Here is a 21,006-nt window from a genome sequence, read left to right as displayed (position 1 = left end):
CACATACGTTCGTAAAGTGGTAGGCTTTCGTTAACATTACTAATATTTTCTTTAAATTAAAACACAGCTCCAAGAAGTCTTTTAAACTCTTTCTTTATGTCTCTTTTGAAAAAGGCATAAACCAGAGGGTTAATGGCTGAGTTTAAAACCAAGAATGGAATTTTGTAGTTTTCATCTTTACATGAGGTGGTGTGGAATAGTATTGTAAAACTGCAACGCAGATACATCCCATAGCAAACAAGAAACACTCCTATCACAAGACCCATCATTGTTACCGCAGACCTCTCGTGATGGATTTTAAACGACATCTGATGGTTAAAACGTAACTGCTCTGCTACGATGCGTGCTAACCAACCATGCCTGCGTACGTGAAATATCATTGATACAAAGAAGAGCATTAAGACAACACTTGGTAGGAACTCGAAGAAAATGATACTCAGCCAAATAAAAACGGGGGCAGGAATTGTTTTGAAATAAAACGTATAAAGGATAACTTTTAGCACATTAAAACTAACTGGTAGAACTCAAGAGAAGGAAATAACTTGAATAATTCGAGGGCGAGTCATCAAAGTAATGTATCTTAGAAGATGGATGATGACAGTAAAACGATCCAGCACTAAGCCGCATAAGTTTACAGCACTTACAATCACTTAATTTTCGCGTCATGTTATGTTCGCGTCACTTTATATCGCGATTTTTTTTGTATCGCGAACTTCTAGAAATTAGCGTGTCGCGAAAATTTCATGTAATAAGGTGTACAAAGCATGCAAGGACCACCTCCGTGGACCTAGTCCATGGGCCTGTTTGTGGACCCAGTCAATGAGTTACCCCCGTGGACCACACCTAATTTTTGAAAATGAATTTTTTCCAGAGGTACTGACGAAAATGGACGAAATTTGTCAATTTATATTCTCAGGATTAAATGCTCCGATCCTCATATTATACACGTGCTCAATATTTTTATGAATTCCATTCGATTCATGGGTTCGGTTTAGTCTGGAAAGAGAAATTATTTAAAGCGGACATGAGGAGAAGTACAGAGGAAGTATTCACTCACCCAGCTTTTTTTTTTCGTCTCGTTGCGTGAAGTCAATGTGAAGATCGATACAAAAACGGCTGCGTCGGAGACTAGAGAGGAAGAGGTAATGCATGATGATTGGGTTCCCTACCCTAGATTAAAAATCGCCTCATTTCTTAACAGTTGCAGTTCCTTTCTACTGTTCTTTTCTTGTTAAAATGTGTAAGAGCTAAACTCCTCTATTAAGAAAAGTAACAAATTTCAAAATATTGGCGAAACCGTCCTAACGACCCCTTGTTTTTTCCACTTTAATTAAGCAATATCGTTAACATAAAGTGGCAAAGTTTAAAGACATTTCACCGAGGGAAATAGGAAATATTAAGAAAAAATGATCAAAAATGACAAAATAACTGCCTGTTTAGGGATGCGATGTTGCCATGGCAACGGCCTTAATCCAGAAAATAAAACTTGATAAAGGAACCTTTTTACAAGGGTAAAGTTAGCGGTGAATTTCGTGAGCCAAATCGCAAAGACAAAGTAACTGGATTTCCTTACTGGATTTCCTTCCGTATCGTGCAGATGTCTCGTTACGGGTTTTAAAAGATATCCGTCCTAGGGTGCGTGCTGACCGATCTTGTTTCCATATATGAATTAACATTGACACAAAACAGAGTATCTGCAGAACGCATGGAAAGATTTCCATGGAAATCATTAAAACCACAACTGCAACGATACTGGTCAGAGGGTTCTCACAGCAAAGCCGAAGTGCGGTCTTGAACGCCACCAACGTAAATGACACTATCCAACAGAAAGTTATCACTTGAATAACACGAGATCGAGTCATGAAAGTTATGTATTTAAAAGGCTTTACGATGGCCATATAACGGTCGAGCACCAGAGAAATTGTTCGTGATTGAATAAACCGTCGCAGAATCAGCATTTCATGAATAAAACATGATAATGCGCCTGATGTTGCCTGGAAACACAAATTGCTTCGTGACGTCAACTGCATGATGTCAGGTATATAGTAAGAAATATGGAGCACCCGAGATTGCAACACTGAGACCACGCGCAGTTTTCGCGCTGCGTACGCTAGACGCGCACGACGAGATTATATACTTGAAAACTTAACATTTTTCATAAATATCAGGGTTCCAATTATTAACTTGACGTATTCCTACGCTAGCAAGGGGTAGAGTAATTGGGGAACGTCACGTGGCAATAGCGCAAAAATATCAGTCAATCAAGCGGGACAAAGTCAATCTTGTTTTACTGCAATTTATTGTTAACTTGGTTCACTAAATAATTGCGCTGTCATTGTATTCTTAATTGGACCGTTCTTTATTAGAAACTGAGACGAGTTTTACAAATTACAACGAGAGTTAAGGCAGCTTTTATGAGAAGAAGCTTTCTTCGTTTCTGTTATGCAAAAGGAAGCGAGAAGGTAAAATTGCCTCTTAATAAACGACTTGTAGCGTGCTTGTTTCGGCTCATCGCTTTGAGAACGAGCAGTAATCTCACATGTATAGCGTGTTTGTTTCGACTTTCCGACTCATGTTACACGTTAAGCGTGCCAGTCTCGACTTAGGACTTAACGAACGCGATGTGTTACATGTGCAGACGATGGACTCCATCGGGCGACTTTCCAACCCTCCTCAAAGTATTGTTTACACTCACAGTTTCATCTTATGGCTAGACTTCCGGTAATTCAACTGGACTCGACTGTATTTCCGGTTTCATTTTTGCAACAGACTCCATTGGACTCCAGGCTTTGCCCACTGGAATCTAATCGAGAATATTGAACATGTGTGGGGACCCTCAACCATGAGGGTCCCCACTGTAGGGTTCTTCAATCCTGTCATCCCGACCCAAAACTTCGTGTAATCCCGTAGCCGAGGGTTATCTTTTGCATCCTAACTCTCAATCCCCAATCCCCAATCCCGAGAAAATAAGGGAAATCCCGGATCCCAAAAAACCTATCAGAGACCCTCAACAATGATCTTACTCGATTCATGCAGAGTATTCCTTTTTTAACAGTGCGCCAAAACAAAGGCTCTGCTAGCAGGATGTGGACATAAATAATTGAATTATACTCTTACAATGTGATACTAAAAAGTTCCATGTGATGTGACTTTCGCCTCCAACTACTGGCTGAATCTTGATCCTAAGTCCTTTCCCTAGTATTTTAAATTCTCTTAGCGTACAAATGTTCTTGTTTTCTCTCCTCATACGCCATTTTTCCAAATTTCAATTCGCTTTCAGTCCAAGAGTCACAGATTTATCAGTCTCTTCTCAAGTCTTTCATTGTCTTAAAAGCCATACATCCTACAACAACGAGTTACGCGTACGCTCGTAAAGTGGTAGGCTTTCGTTAACATTACTAATATTTTCTTTAAATTAAAACACATCTCTAAGAAGTCTTTTAAACTCTTTCTTTATGTCTCTTTTGAAAAAGGCATAAACCAGGGGGTTAATGGCTGAGTTTAAAACCAAGAAAGGAATTTTGTAGTTTTCATCTTTACATGAGGTGGTGTGGAATAGTATTGTAAAACTGCAACGCAGATACATCCCATAGCAAACAAGAAACACTCCTATCACAAGACACATCAATATTACTGCAGACCTCTCGTGATGGATTTTAAACGACATCTGATGGTTAAAGCGTAACTGCTCTGTTACGATGCGTGCTAACCGACCATGCCTGCGTACGTGAAATATCATTGATACAAAGAAGAGCATTAAGACAACACTTGGTAGGAACTCGAAGAAAATAATACTCAGCCAAATAAAAACGGGGGCAGGAATTGTTTTGAAATAAAACGTATAAAGGATAACTTTTAGCACATTAAAACTAACTGGTAGAACCCAAGAGAAGGAAATAACTTGAATAATTCGAGGGCGAGTCATCAAAGTAATGTATCTTAGAGGATGGATGATGGCAGTAAAACGATCCAGTACTTAGCTGCATAAGTTTACAGCACTTACAGTCACTTAATTTTCGCGTCATGTTATGTTCGCGACACTCATTGTTCGCGTCACTTTATTTCGCGATTTTTTTGTATCGCGAACTTCTAGAAATTAGCGTGTCGCGTAAATTTCATGTAATAAGGTGTACAAAGCATGCAAGGACCACCTCTGTGGACCTAGTCCATGGGCCTGTTTGTGCACCCAGTCAATGAGTTACCCCCGTGGACCAAACCTAATTTTTGAAAATGAATTTTTACCAGAGGTCCTAACGAAAATGGACGAAATTTTGTCAATTTATATTCTCAGGATTAAATGCTCCGATCCTCATATTATACACGTGCTCAATATTTTTATGAATTCCATTCCATTCATGGGTTCGGTTTAGTCTGGAAAGAGAAATTATTTAAAGCGGACATGAGGAAAAGTACAGAGGAAGTATTCACTTACGCAGCTTTTTTTTGGTCTCGTTGCGTGAAGTCAATGTGAAGATCGATACAAAAACGGCTGCGTAGGAGACTATAGAGAGAAAGAGGTAATGCATGATGATTGAGTACCCACCCCAGATTAAAAATCGCCTCATTTCTTAACAGTTGCAGTTCCTTTGTACTGTCCTTTTCTTGTTAAAATCTGTAAGAGCTAAACTCCTCTATTAAGAAAAGTAACAAATTTCAAAATATTGGCGAAACCGTCCTAACGACCCCTAACATAAACATAAAGTTAACATAAAGTGGCAATGTTTAAAGACATTTCACCGAGGGAAAAAGGAAATATTAAGAAAAAATGATCAAAAATGACAAAATAACTGCCTGTTTAGGATTGCGATGCTGCCATGGCAACGGCCTTAATCCAGAAAATAAAACTTGATAAAGGAGCCTTTTTACAAGGGTAAAGTTAGCGGTGAATTCGTGAACCAAATCGCAAAGACAAAAGAACTGGATTTCCTTCCGTATCGTTTGCTAGATAGCTGGGGTTATTAGTAAATACTCTAGGGAGCCACCTTAAGCTTCCTCCGTAGCGTCATACGTAGCCGTTTTTATGCCTATTTTGACGCAACTCGAAGACAAAAAAAAGAGCTGCGCAGGAGATTATTTACTTTCTCCCTACCACTCCCCCTGTTGCCTTCAAATATGGATACTTCTTCACCAGACTAAATAAATTTGAACAACCGTCAAAAATTCTTATATAGTAAAACTATGAATTGTACTAAAACTTATGGCCCATTTAATTGCATTAATATTGTCTGGGCAATAATTTTTCGGTTAAGTGACTTTAAGTCAGTGCCCGATCTTAGAGAAATGTGAGAAAATTGGACAGTTTTAACATTATCTTATTAACCTCTGTAACTCCAGACGCTGAGATAGCCATAACGTATGAAAGACACCAATAAAATCAGGGGTAACCGTTCTCGCGCAACCTCCCTGATGGTCTCCTGTCTGGCGTCATTGCAAAACACGGTGGGCCCACGTCACGTCAAGCTCTTTCAAAATTATTTATTTGTTTTGCCAAAACTTGAACTTTAAATTTTGCTGTCAATCTTGTGACGTCATTTTCCCGCCAAAAAGCTTTAAAATTGAAAAAGAAGAAACATAGTATTTTTGGAATACAGAGTTCTACTATCCTGCAAAATTTGAGCTTAAAATAAGGAGTAAAAAATGCAAAAGTAGTTCCAATGTTACAGCTTTTTGCGTCCTATGAGCCCAGCGTGAAAAGACAACAAAGGAACAAATACATTTAGGATTTAAAAGATCATTTTACGCGAAGAGACTGGGAAAAGTTTTAAGACCAACATCTTTCCTAGCCGGGAAGGATTAAAAATGGGGCCTTTGTTACCTTTCTTTAATTAGGCGACCCGTAATAAAATCCCCGCTACCTTTGATGTCGTCATACTATGCGCAGTAGGTGATGTGCAGTGAAAATGAAGGGCGATCAGGGCTAAATAAACGTTGTATTACCTTAGCAACGACAAAATTTCTGGATGACAACAAAGCGAAAACGTCACTTAAAACGTAAATTCGCACTGTTTCAAACTTCGTCGATCTTATTCCATTTCATTTAATTTGTAAAATCGTGGCGAAATTGTGTGGGATTGAATCCGAAAGGACCGTATCTGAGTTTGGAAAAGAAAAGAAAATTCTTGTGTTGTGTTCACCAACTCCATAAGGCGGGCGCGTGAAATTAGCACGTTTCAAGTCACAGACTTGCAACGACGGCTAAGAAATGTACAAAAAAAAAACGCGATGCACGTGCAAAGGTGTTGCTTTGCTAAATGTAAGTCGATTGCTTTTTTACCGTTCTCGTTGCCGTCGCCGACGTTGTTCCTTAAGCTCCCCATTGTTGTGATCCAGAAATGTTGCTACCATGTTGTTCTTCCACACGCCCAACTTAAAAAGCAACTTCATGATCTTTTGGAGAGAATTTTTAATACTAAAAGAAAAAGCTTCATTGCTACCAATAATTTTCGCACCTTCTGGGCGAATGATCAGACGTCAACGAGGTACACGTACTTCTCCTGTCGAGAGCTTGGTCTCGCTATTGACTTTTTTATCGACAAAATCTACGTTTGTTTTGGAAGCTCGGTTTTCCGGCAGGTTATTGGTATACCCATGGGCACCAACAGTGCACCTTTGTTGGCTGATCTCTTCCTTCATACCTTTGAGTACGATTTTATGGTCAAAACAATGAAACAAGACATTACAAAAGCCATCCAGTTCAGCAACACTTTTAAATATATCTACGACTTATTCAGTATAACAATGTGAACTTTGGAAATTGCATCAGCGCAATTTACCCGTCGGAACTGGAACTTAAGGACACATCCACATCATCTACTGAAGTGTGTTATCTCGACACAAATATCAAGACTGGCGACGTAACCACACCTTTCCGTATCAGCATCTACGATAAGAGAGATGACTTTGCATTCCGGATTATCAACTTTCCTCATATGGACAGCAACATTCCCGCCAATCCAGCTTACGGTGTTTACATATCTCAACTGGTGAGATATGCTAGAATTTGCACGTCTAAAGTTGACTTCATAAATAGACTCCGCGGACTTTCATTACGTCTCAGACAACAAGGCTTTGAAACCAATTGACTTCAGAATTCATTTAATAAATTCGTCAATCGCCATGGTGTTATCGTCGAGAAGTATGGTGCAGCCCTGCGGGAGATGAGATTAGCAATCCAGGCTTAAATTGCACCATCGTACCTTTACATTGCTTATTTATTACTTGGATCTTTATTTCAGTTGTATCTTGGTACGTGTGCGCGCGCAATTTAATTTTGGGCGCGTGCATTATGTATTTATTTAAGTTGCGTGTACATTTAGTTCGTTTAATAACGTCTTAGTTTTGCTTTGCGTTATTTTCCTCACTTATACGTGTTGCCCGCGACTGTGCTCACACGGTGGGTGGCTCCTCCTAAAATGTTCTGCAATTGGTATAGGATTTAATGGAGTCGAAACCAATTGTGGAATTGCACGCATTTTTAGGCATCCTGCTGATGAACAGTTGAGACACGTAGATCTATTTTTTAGCAACTGCTATAATTTTCAGTCTGTCTACTTTAAATTGAATGGTAACGAGACGTCACACTTCTCCTCTCAATAGCTGTTAATAGTGATCATGACGGGTGCGCAATAGCAGGTTGCAGGCTTCAACACTAGCTAGAAAGTGTGAGATTTTAAATTGGTTGCCCTGTTGTGCGGACAGACGGACGGACGGTCACGTGAGTACAAAATAGATAAACTGAATTTTCTCAGCTATGGGGCTCTGCTATTAGGTCTCTAGCGCGTTTATAAGAAAAAGAACTTGCTTTTGTCCTCGGAACCCCTTATAATAGGATCCAGTTGCCTCGAAGCAAGACACAAAAAGTAGAATTAAAGTCAAAAAGACTACTGAAAAGACTGATCAAACAACGTGAAAAAGGTTGAGGTCACAGTATTTTGACTGGCCACTACCAGTCTTAGTCAGTTTTATGAGGGAAAACCACGAAATCAATATACAGAATATATGCTACTGTAAAATAATAACGGAAGTTACATGGTACCTTTATTCTCCTTAATTTTCGCGGGTTCTTAAATTCGCGATTTTCGCGATTTTAAAAAATTCGCGAACTTAAAGACCCGCGAAAAATAACGACCGCGAACTTTGATCCCGCGAAATTTAATGGACATGGGAAAATCATGTATTCGTGTTTTCAAGGGTCCTAAACAATTTTTAACACAAGGTGTTAGTACAAGGAGCTATCATCTATCAACTTTAGATGTTTAAAATCAGTGTCAAGATTCGCTTCAAGTTCTTCTTCGACATCTGAGTAATCATCTTCACACACTTCCTCCAATACATCCTTTGTACAGTCGTCAAATTGACCATCCTGTCCCGGCTCCTTGTAGTGTGTAGTTACGAGTGTCTTGTATCTTTCCGTTATTGCCCTGTTCCTTGGTGTATCGTCCATTTCACATATCACCTCAACAAGAATTACCAGACCTCCCTGAATCAATGGCGATCGACGATAGTTTTCATGAGTAACTTTAAAGGTGAACCATCCCATCTCTCAATAAGAAAAAGCGAGTAGCTCTAGAAATCTCTCTAGGCAAATGGCCTATAATCGAATCGGCCAGGCGACCACGGAGCCGTTTGTTAGCTGCGATTGCGTAACGATCGTACATTGTTTCGTTCGTGAGAACATCTCAAAAGCTAGAATGGCTCCGTCGTATGCCAACTTATTTCTTGGAAATTTCGAACACGACGTTGTTCTTCGCGCTCCCTATCAACTATATTTATGGCTCTGATTCATCGTCGATATCTTCATGATCTGGACTGAAGGTCTAGAGAAACTGGAGCTATTTGTCGATTATCTTAACAACTTAAACTCCACCATAAAGTTTACATGCTCACACTCATCCCTTTCCTTGATGTCATGGTTTCAGTGAAGGATGGCTTCATAGAAACTGACCTGTGAATTCTAAACCTACTGACAAACACCAGTATGTTGTCATTTCATCTTGTCATCCTCATCACACTAAACGCTCTATTCCTTACAGTCTTGCACTTCACCTTCGCCGCATCTTTTCCAGCCAGGAGGGTTACATACAGCGTACTAATGAACTTATTAACTACCTTACCAGTCGTGGTTACGACAAGGCCTTACTCACGACACAAATACAGCGTGCCTCAGACTGTTCCTCGTGCTGACACACTTAAAGACAAACCCCCTACACGGACTGAAACCACTCCTTTTGTTATTACATATAACCCTACCTTGCTTTATGTCGCGCACATTATTCACAAACATTCCCACGTCCTCTACTCCTCAGAACGTTGTAGAAATGTTTTTAAGAAACCTTCCAATAGTATCTTACCGTCGTTCTAACAATTTAAGCCATATTCTTGTTAGGGTCCAATTGCCAGAGACTGATAATTGTAACAATGCCCGAACCACTCCCGGTTCTTTTCGGTGCAACAGCAGGAACTGCACCACATGCGCCTATATTCACCATGCACGGTCGTGAAATTATACTTTCTACTCTGCCGGTGAAACCTACAAAATCAAATGTCACATTACTTGCAATATTTTCAATGTTATCTACATGATTCAATGCCACCTTTGTATAAAATTTGCAATATTTTGGGGAAACCAAACGCCGCCTCAAGGACCGTTTTTAGATGTAGACGCCCTATACTTAACCCCTCCGGTAGTTACATCCGATGCAAACCGCAGTTTCAAAACACTTTCTCAGCAATAGCCACTCTGTTCCCCATATGTTACTTATCCCTAGTATTGAAACACTTAGATATGAACGCGATTGTCTTAGGAAAGCAAGTGAGGCGCACCTTACTCATAAAGCCAAAACCATCGAGCCTCTGGGAATGAATAAACGTGACGAATTATAATCATTATGTAATCTTTATCTATTTTTCTTAGCAGCCATACCTTACCAAGTCATATCATGTAACTTCTGTTTATTACTTTACAGTAGCATATATTCTGTATATTCGTGGTTTTTCCTTAATAAAGGTGATGAAGATTGGCCAGTCAAAATACTGTATACCTCAGCCTTTTTCACGTTTTTTGATCAGTCTTTGCCTGCAGTAGTCTTTTTGACTTTAATTCTATTTTTATCTTTTTCGACTGATCACGTTCTCGTTTGATCCAAAGTTACATTGATCGTTCACGGTTTTTGCAGTGGTCTTTGAAGCCCTTGTTTACATCACACAAAAACTGTGTAAAGAAATAAGAAATAATGAGAAAAGCATTTTTAATTACCGTTTTTTTTTTTTTACGCATCGTCTTTTAAGTTATAACTTCTGACGAACAAAATTTTGGCCTTTTTTACCGCTCTGGTAAAATGCTGGAAATTATTTGGTGTCAGGAGGCGATAGTAACTGGTTCCTACTGGTGTAGACTGGGGAGAATATTGAACGAAGCGATGCGCGAGCGCAAAAAGAATTGTTGACTCACTCGCAAGTTCTCTCGCGTGTATCACGGACTCGTTCGCTATGAAAAGCTTACTCGCAGGCTTCTGCGATTAACAATTATTGTATACAAAACATTTTAAAAAGTGACTCAACGATATATATACTGACCTAACACCTAGATCCTACATCACAATAGCTTAACAATCCCACGGATGCTCTGTTGCTGACCATTAGTATCGAAGCTCTAGACAAGCCTATGCGCGCACAAAGAACTTATTGTCAGTTGTCTATGACATCACTCTTTAGCTAAAAGCCTCACTTTTGGAAAAAAGAAAAACGAAACTGACACTTACGGAGAGATTTTACAAAATCAGTGATTTTTATTTAAAAATGATTGTTTTTGTGCATTTCAGAAAAGATTCCTCGTCGACTAAGGATGGTACAGATGTATGTGTACAGCTACGAGCATAGCAGTAATTGATCCAACAAAATGCTGCCATAGCCGGCCAAAAAGCTGTAGTGATTAATAACCTACGATCAGAGCGACAATAGCTGAAAGAGGATAACCACTTTAGAGAGAGGATTTGGTAAAATCTCAAAAGAACGTCACCGATCTGGAAAGATCGGGAAAATTAAAAGAAAATAATTTGAGAAGAGAGTTACAGCGGCTAAAAGAATAGCAAGAAGACATCAAGCGGATGCATAAGAACCCTGTTAGGGAATTAGGCGATGTGAAAGGAAAAAAAACCTCAAGCTGAAAGCTCATTGCACTTCCCTGTTTATTCAATAAACAATGAAGTGCAATGGGCTTTCAGTTTAAGCTTTTTAAACGATGTGAAAGGAAAAAACCGCAAGCTGAAGGCTCACTGTACTGCCCTGTTTATTCATTAAACAGTGAAGTGCAGTGAGCTTTCAGCTTGAGCCTTTTTTAAACGATGTGAAAGGAAAAAACCTCAAGCTGAAGGCTAACTGCACTTCCCTGTTAAAGGAGCTTGATCACAGAGCCCAGGAACTTCGGCAGAAACAACAAGAACTTGATCGGGTAGAACAGTAAATCGATTTGGTCTACAGCCTAGGCGAAAGTCTGAATCATGCAGCTAGCTCCCTAGCGTATACTATTACTGATGAACTGCTGTATAAAGTACTTCCAGTGGCCCGGACCATCGTCTGGAGGAGCGACCATCACAGAGCTCGAAACTAATGAAGTAACAACAGCGGAGGGAAACACGATTGTATTGCTGTCTCACCATTAGGAAGCTTAGCAACAACTACGGCGACTGCTACGGAGTCATTTAAAAAGTGAATTCGCGCTGCCTCAAACTTTATCGCGTTTATTGCATCTCTTTTAATTTGTCATTTGTGGGCAAATTTTTTGGAGTTGAATTCTGAAGGACTGTATCAAAGTTCAGGAAAAGAAAAAGGAAAGTTGTTGTCTTGTGTTCCCGTAAACGAAAAAAAGTGAAATTAGGCACTGTTACGTTGTAGTCGTGCGTACGCATTGACGGCAAAGAAATGTAAGAAAAAAAAGCGTGAATTTTTTATTGCACGTGATGCAAAGTTGTTGTTTTACTAATCTAACCTGTTGCCTTTTTAGCCGTTCCCGTTCCCGTTCCCGTCGTCGTTGCTTAAGCTCCCTATTACAGCGTGACAGGGAGTCCTCGTGTCATCAAAACGATCTTCGGAAGCAGTCATAGTACTTGTATCAGACACCAACAAAATTCTTGCACCTGTGAACATGGTGAATGAAACGGAAATGGATTCCCGAACAACTCTGGTAGCGTAGAATGTTATCCAGTCTGTCAGACGGAACATTATCTGTCGCCAAACAGCTTATACATCCTGAGCCAAGCTTCCTTCCGTGACCTAAACCCGATCAAGTTCCTGCTGTTCGATAATAACACCATCAGTTGGTCAGGCTATCCTTTAAGTTCCTGGCTTTCTGCAATTATCAGCTCTCCACATTGAAGTACCCTCAAGACCGGGTAACCACCTGCAGCAGCTTGCCATTTGTGCACCTGAGTGGGTTAATGCAGCTGTGAAAGGAAGTGGCTGAACACATGCATAAAATAATTTTAATTATTTTACACATGTTCTCGGCCACTTCCTGAACACTCAATCTTCGTTAAAACAAAGATTGAGTGTTCAATTGATACAACGTTCACTAAAACAGCGAGAGTTAACATCACCTCTTGCGACAAGCCTTTTGAATCTTCGCCAAAGAAGAGTAAAGAGGAACACGAGAGAGGAAGTGACGAACCAAGAGATGGAAATTACCAGTCGACCACTGTTTCTTCCGAGCATCGACTCTCCCTCGCGAAAACCGTCAACGAGCTCGAGGGAAAAAAACACAGACTTTGGTGAGTTGGCTCAAAAATTACAGTTACTCCTCAAAATTTAATTGGCCTAAAAGGGTTTCAGTAGATCAAGTTATATGATAAGCGTAGAAGAACTTTGAGAACTTTGTGCACTAATTAATTAGCGCATGGATGACGCTGGGGTTAGGATTTTTAGGTTAGGATTAGGTTCTATTTAAATTTAGGTTAGGTTAGGATTTCTTACCTTTCTGCGAGCATCGCAAAAGAACTTAATTAAATATGGTCCTTTTAATCGTATTCAGTTACAAAAGCGACTGTTTTTATTCACAAATTGTAACTTGCTAGTGTAAATTGGGTTTTGTTTTCGATTGACGCGACGTATTGTCTGCATGCTCTCAGTTATGTGTCTCTTACTTAATATCTCCAAGTAGCTCCATGTCATGCCCTTTCTGCCGCTTTGCAAAGACTTCGTGACTAAAAATGACAGGCTTTTGGAAATTAAAATGCTGTTTTCTCGGGCCAAAAAGGCTTTAAAAGTATCTATTCAGCGTAGGGAAGTCTTCGTCGTTCTTGAAGATAGCGTTTTTAATTTAACTGCGTATTTTCGTAGTAAACAATCTCCTTGGGTTATATACTTTATCTTTGCAGAAGAAAAGAGTGAACAGATTTATCTCCTGGCTACGACGCCATTCTTGTTTGAGTAATACCTATTAATTTATTTTTCGTTATATTTTATTATTTTTTACCCACTTCTTGTGATTGACTGAGACTTTTTAAAGAAAACAACAAAATAGATAAAAACAAAAACACAAAACAAAACAAACAAAAAGTCATACCAGAAAGAAAGTTTGAAATGTGAGAAACAAAAAAATTAAGCAGATAATAATAGAATTGAAAAATAAGAAAAAGCCAAAAAGATAAAAAGCTTTTTTAAAAAAGCTCTCTGGTTATTTGGCATTTTCTTATTTTCATAAATATTGTTATACCCTCACAGAGAACGCTGACGAAATAACTCAGTCCAATTAATTTATAGAGACTGGCACTCCAACTGTTCCTTCAACTAGCCGGGCTTCTCCTAGTTTCTGATTTTACTTCATGTAAAGCATGCAAACTTAACAGTTAACTTTTATCCTTTTTCGTGTAATGATTGTGCTCTATTGTCTTACCTAATTAATCTTCAGTTTTCTTACCACTGTTTTTTTTTCTTAAGGAATCTAAATAATTATTTTTATTTATTCATTTATTATTTACACAACCCGCCGCGAATAGCATTTGCTACTTGAGGGTTGTGTTTTAATTCTATTTTCTAACAAGGATTTTGAAATAAAGTTGTTGTAAGTTGTTATTGGCCCCATCATGCCTAGCAGGCTGACTGTGAAGGACAGGATGTACAGACGGTTGCTGTTATCATAGAACATTATAATTAGGTACAATTGTGAAATACAATTTCTCAAACCTTACCCCCGACAGTCAAGTGTCGGAACTTGTTGTTCATGCACAATATACAACAGACAGTCAAATAACCTGCTTTGAAGTACTTGAGGAAAAGATAACAGATAAAGAGGGTAAAAGTGGTGGCTTGAGTTGAATACAGAAATATTCAGCTAGGCACATGGGAGGGTCGAAAAAAGAACGTAATCAGTGGACTAAACGGAGCCTGCGTGGCAGACGTTCGAAAGCCGAGAAGTAACCATTATTTAACAATTAAGTAAGTAAGCAAGGTTAAATCTCAACATCATCGCAAATTAATCAATAAGTACAACGTTGTTACAGGCATTCCAAAAATAAGATAACAAGCAAGTCGCATAAAAAAGGGACTGGTTTACAATAATGATGATAATATGTAATCGAATTACCAACAATTCCAAAACGATTTTTAATATATATATATCTAGTTCCGATTTTTTGAAAAACAACCTAACGAAATTTGCAGTCATTTGAGTAAAAAGGTGTCAAAAGGCAGGTTTCTTAAGCCCGACTGAGAAGCTCCAAAATCATAGTAACGAAAGAAAAGGAAAGGAGAAAGGGCGAGGAGAAGGAAAGGAGGAAAAAAGAAAAAAAGCAATGGTTATAATACGGCTACTTTGGGAGACAGATTTTGGCCGAAAAAACTGTTGGACCCAAAAGCTCCACTTGGCGATAACGTTATCAAAAATCCGGCTAGACCAGCCAAAAAAGACAATTGTCATACATGCAGCTATATGATCTATGCAGACTCGACTATTTAAAGTTAAGATTGCATTTGGAGCGAAACAACGAAGTAGTCTTTCAGTCCTGCCTTTGGCCATCGTAATATAGTTCTCTGTATATCTCGTATAATGGTGATGCACATAAACCCTGGTCTTAGATCTGAAGATGTTTAGAGAGTAGCCCCCTTTTGAAATCTTTTTGAAAGTGATTACGTATAGTTCACTGCGTCTTTCGTCTAATCTAGGTAAGTTAAGAAAAAGAAGAGCTTCTCATGAAAGCGCAGGTACAGGCACCCAGGGCACTGCACTCTGGTCTGCACACGTGACACTGGACTCCGAACCTAGGACTTACTAAAAATAATAATAATTACTCCGGAATAAAAGGATAAAGCTCTCTTCCCCTCCCCCAAAACAAAATCAACCCTCCCGCGCCACCTTTTAAAATTTCGTGGAAAAAAAAATGTGTTTATGTTTATGGTGGAACACGCATGAGGGACATAGTTGGACCGCCCCCTACAGTGGCCCTGGACTGGACTCCGGACTGGACCAGAGAAAGGACTCTGGACTTTGGACCCTGGACAATCACAGGGGTGGTCCATGGACCCGGCATCCATGTTTTGTATACATTCGGTAAAAAAGGCGAGCGGGTGGGTTACGGGTGAGAGCGAGGGAACGCCTGAAGTACTTTTAACAAAAGCTCGTTCCAGTATACCAGATTCTGGTACACGCTAGGCCTATGATTGGTCTATTTTGACATCTCTTGTCAGCACTCGGAGGTTCATTACCTTGATTGGAAATGTGATGCGGTAGCAATGAGATGTTACACAGCAAGTTATCTCGAAAGCGTGGTGAAGTGTTTTGAAATAAGCAACATCATCCCCGAAGAACAAGAAAAATCGTTTTGAGGCTGGACTGATCTCGTCAAATAAAAGTAGAGCTTCGAAATTTTACTATTTATTGGCTTTCAAATGAGCTCTTTTTTTTCAGTTCTCTTCAGGAATATGAAATACTCGAGTGAATCTTCTATTGATATGAGTCTTTGTTTAGCCCGCGAATACAGCTGTTTCTCCTTGCTCCTCGCCAATAGGGACATTTCTTCTTATGTCGCTACTGAAGTACAACAGTTTAACAGAGCTGGAGTCGCTACAACAGTAGGGAGACGTAGACGAATTGGCTGTGATTCTGCCGGCAAAATCTTGAAATTCAACATTTTGCCGGCGGAATCCTGAAAAGTCAAGATAAACCAGTAAGAAACCACGATAAAAATCGTTAAATGCGAGAAACTACCGATTTGAACTATGAAAAAGGACAACTTCACTACTCCCATGGGGTGTTTTCAGAAATTGCTTAAGGGAGCTTGTACCTCCCTTGGTTGCCTCGATCATGGCAAAGTTTGAACAAATTGTGGAGCGTTTCGGAAATATTTTGAAACAAAGTTTGAAGGGCCATAAAAACAATGAATAAATATGCTATCGACATGCATAACTGGCTCATATCTAAAGAAAATGATGAGGTCTTGAAATGCAGTTTCGTCTCAGAGCATAGCGATTAATTTCCGAAGATATCTCTAAATTATGCTAATATTGGAGATCATGGTAAAGACAACATCTTTAGCGTCACTTTTTCATCATGTGGGAAGCAGAAATAAATCGCTTTGCAATAGTTTATTTGCATTTGTGTTTCCTTTTTGCAATACCTGTTTTCAGTCAACTTATTTAGCTTTATTTTCATTGGTACGGAGACCCCTGAACATGACGGGAAAGTAATTGAGGATCGCTTCTGAATGCAAATTAGAACAGCTATAACCTACTGCAAATCAAGACGGATATTACAAATTATTACAAAATCGTCCACTGCCGTTCTCGAAACTTAGGGCAAAACTACATTAAAACTTGTTTGAAGAAAAAGATGGCTTTTCGCTGCGCCATAGGGATCAATGGGAATCTGAAAAAAAATTATCCATGTTGCCTGTATGGATCATACAGATTGTGCTCTAAAGTTTTTAATATTCATTCACACCTGGCATGGACTGAGGTTAATTAACTATCAGTTTTTAAGGAAAGGAAAAAATAATACAATTCTTTCCCTGTACAAAAACAAAAACGTTTACTTCATGCTTGTTTAAATTCTAGGAAACTACTTAACAGAGTGATTACAATAATTAATGTGGAAAAAAAAAGCCAGGAAAAAGAAATACTTTCCCTTGGTTTGAAACAAAAAGTTTCAATTAGAAATTTCGGCCTACCACTGCCGTTGACGTGGGCTTGATACCTCAGAATCGCCGTTTCAAGAGCAACTGACATATACTGCTAGGAACCTTAATTACGAAACGACAACGGCGACTGCAAGGAGAACGCCTAAAATACAATAGGCTTCAGTGAGCAAAACAAAAGTTCTGGCTGCACGTACATCACTTTTTTTTGTACATTTCTCCGCTGTCCCTACACAACTACAACGTGGAATAGTCAATTTTTTTTTAGTTGAAGAGCTTTAGAACAGGAACGACAAGGTGATAAATTTATTTACTATCCCTCTCTGAACTCGGACGCGGTCTCCTCTCTTCAGTTCCAACCTAACCCATGTTCCGTACTTTTAATTTACTGGGCGACTTGGTATGAGGGCGAAAAAGTTTCATTGGACGCGAAGTCTATTTTTCAACGACGTTTTCATTGGCGTCTCTGTTTTCGGATAGTAAGGTCCCTATTGGATTGTATTCACATCGTCCTTTGGTTCTTGTACCCTAATTAAACACCAGTGCGTCCAAACTATGATTTGAGACAAACCACCAGGGAATCGCCGGCCCCAAAACTGCCGCCCGCGATGCCTGACACAATCCGCTATCAAAGGCAGTTCTGCCAACTAATATTAAGATCTATGTCCTTCAAAAATGATCAAGTGGAAGGCTCTGCTTGGTTACTTTTCCGCCTAAATTAAACCACTTTACTGATAGGCCTTTTAAACTCTTTCTTTATGTCTCTTTTGAAAAAAGCATAAGACAGTGGGTTAATGGCCGAGTTTAAAACCAATACAGGAATTTTGTATTGTTCATCTTTACATAATGCATATGTGTCGAATAGTACTAATAGACTACAACGCAAATATATTCCGTAGCACACAACAAACACTCCTATCACAATACCCATCATTATTACTGCAGACTTCTCGTTATGGGTTTTAAAAGATATCCGATGGTTAAAACGTAACTGTTTTGCTAGGGTGCGTGCTGACCGATCATGTTTCCATACATGAAGTAACATTGACGCAAAACAGAGTACTTGCGGTACGCATGGAACAATTTCCAGGAAAATCATTGAAACCACAACTGCAACGATACTGGTCAGAGGGGTGTTACAGCAAAGCCGAAGTGCGGTCTTGAACGCAACCAACGTAAATGACGCTATCCAACAGGAAGTTATCACTTGAATCACACGAGATCGAGTCATAAAAGTTATGTATTTAAAAGGCTTTACGATGGCGATATAACGTTCAAGCACCAGAGAACACAAGTTTAAAACAGACAAGTAGCTAAACAGCCACCTTACGACATCATTCCATGAAGGAAATACCTTAGGCCAGTAGCAGGTGTTTGTAACGTCGCATGCGAACAAAGAAGGAACAACGCTCAAACCAACACAAAAATCCCCTACTGCAAGTGAAACAATAAACGCGTTGGTTTTGGTGCGGAGATTTCGTCTGCTGCAGACGAGGAAGATTACAAATCCATTTCCAGTGATGGCAAGAAAGGAAAGAACCCATCCAAGAATCCAAAACCAGGTCTCCATCCGTACTAATGGCAGGTAAGAGAAGTTCTTATTAACTACACAAATAAAACAAAAATATCCTTTTCGCAAAAATGTCAGGAGGTTGTATATTGTTCACTGGCAGATGTATGTTACTAGACTGAAGTCCTTTTTGTTGTCCAACTTTGTCATCAATTTGGTAATTTCTAATATGTGTTTCGCATGCGCAGTAGGTAACTGACCGAGCTGCAGACTCGACAAAAGTGCATTAATAAATAAAAAGACTGTCTCTAATATCGCGTACAGCGCGTTACTAAATTTGCCTGAGAACGTTTCTGCCGTTGTCGTTAACCATTCCTAAGGGAGAAATTAAAACAAGACAGATATGAGCCAGTAATCTGCCTAGTCTGTTCCGTTTAATAAAATATTTCATGCAAACGAAAACGGGCAAAAAAAGCTCTAGCCATATTAAATAGAATAATCATGCAAAGGTTTTCAGTTAATAAATAAAGCTGATCACGATGTGAAACAGAAGCACAATGTCGCTAAGTTTGTAAAGGCAGTTCAACTATGGAAAGAACACCCTCTTCACAAATTAAAATTCTCGTCTAACCTTACCTTGTTATTTTATAATCCTTTCAATATATAAATATACATGACGTAAGACGCCTGGGGTTTCGATATGATCTTTAACAACTCTTTCACTGCCTCAGTTATCAATCAATTATCAATATTGTTTAGTTAAATGTCTTCCATTGCATTTTTATTTCGTACAGCTAAATTGGAAGGTTTTATTATTCATTTGGCATGCAACGATTTTAATATCGTTACAGCAGAGACAAGCAACTCGTCTCTCCTATTTGCTGTTGGGCTTCCTTAGCAACCAATATTAAAATTTCTTTGTCATGATTTCTACAGAATTTAAACGAAAATTAGCCTTACGCGCGTGTAACCGGGGCAAAAAATCCTTGAGTAAACTGCTTGAAAACCATACACTTCACAGCGGCACATACCTATATAGCCCATATATGGCAGTACCCCACACGGGGAACATCCTTTTCAGATTGATAAACTATTAAGAATTCATCTTTAATCTGTAGCTTCCGCACTAGCTCCAGTAGCAGTTTCTGTTCCTTCAACAAATCCCCATAAACCGCGTTCCATCAACACAAGCTTAATGTTTCCAAGACTGATAATTCTTTCCATCCAAGCGCTCGATTTTAGTGATTTCCGCCATCTTGGGCAAACGAACTAAGTCAACACAATCCGAACGTGATAGATAGATTCATCTTTCATCCGAACCGAAAGAAGGTTACAACTAGAACTGAATAACATAAGCTACAATCGAAGTGCACGTGTAATACCCTAGAGAGTGTCATATGATCTTAATCAACGAATCACATTACATGATTATTATTTCGCCAACATAAACCAAGGGTCGTAACCGACGAGGCCGCTGTAAAAAGCGCACGGCTATTAAGCCTTGGTTCGAACTGTATCCATGCTTGCTCACGCTATCTTTGTTACTCGATTGATGCAGAGTCTTGCTCGAGTATGCCAAAATCGAGCAAGTGAAGCAAAGCGGGCTTTGGTAGCAGCCGGTGTAAACACAAAATTATACTCTCATGAAGTAAAACTAAAAAGTTCCATCCAAGAAAACGCCACCATCACACCACCTGTGAACCTTGATCTTAAGTCCTTTCCCTAATCTTATAGATTTTCCCTGAGGCTCCAAAGGTTCTTCTTTTCTCTCCTAATGCGCCATTTTTCCAAATTTCAATTCGCTTTGAGTCTAAGCGTCACAGATTTATCAGTCGTAGCTCAATCAAGCCTTTTGGACTCGTTCATATAAGACCTACATTCTACAAGAATGAGTTACGCACGTTAAGTGGTAGGCTTTAGTTAACTTTGTTATTTTCTTTAAAACTTAGCGCCGAAAAGTCTTTTGAACTCTTTCTTTATGTCTCTTTTTAGTCTTTTGAAAAAAGCATAAACCAGCGGGTTCTTGAGAAATTTTACGGGTGGCAATGTGCCGCTGGAACCCTGGAAAACCTAGCCTATACTCCTGGTTCATCTGAATTTTACTACACTATACTAAACTAAACTTCCCAAATCCCTCCCTATACAAGAATTGCTCTGACTCTGATTTCTATACCCAATCGCAGACTTAACTACATGCTCGAAAACCATACCCTATAAAACGTCGCATTGTACATCCCATGTGGCAGTACCCTCCCACCCGGGGGTTAGGTTGCCCACCGAGTTCCTTTAAAGAATCCACAGAAAAAATCTTTTCGCTCGTTTGAGTGGGGCGAATACGAGTATGACAAATTTTGATAGCTGTAATAAAAAAAT

General features: G+C 39.3%; 1 protein-coding gene across 1 annotated transcript; it reads right to left on the bottom strand.

Moving 5' to 3' along the window:
- Window positions 1-17,841: 17,841 nt before the first annotated feature.
- Window positions 17,842-18,693, bottom strand: LOC140922434 (octopamine receptor beta-2R-like). Its single transcript, XM_073372420.1, has one exon. The coding sequence runs from the start codon at window positions 18,691-18,693 to the stop codon at window positions 17,842-17,844; it is 852 nt and encodes a 283-aa protein (XP_073228521.1).
- Window positions 18,694-21,006: the final 2,313 nt, after the last annotated feature.

The sequence above is a fragment of the Porites lutea genome, chromosome 13 (assembly GCF_958299795.1).
Source record: "Porites lutea chromosome 13, jaPorLute2.1, whole genome shotgun sequence".
In the NCBI taxonomy this organism is placed as follows: Eukaryota; Metazoa; Cnidaria; class Anthozoa; order Scleractinia; family Poritidae; genus Porites; species Porites lutea.
The sequence above is the reverse complement of the archived record's forward strand: the minus strand, read 5'-3'. Positions and strand labels throughout refer to the sequence as shown.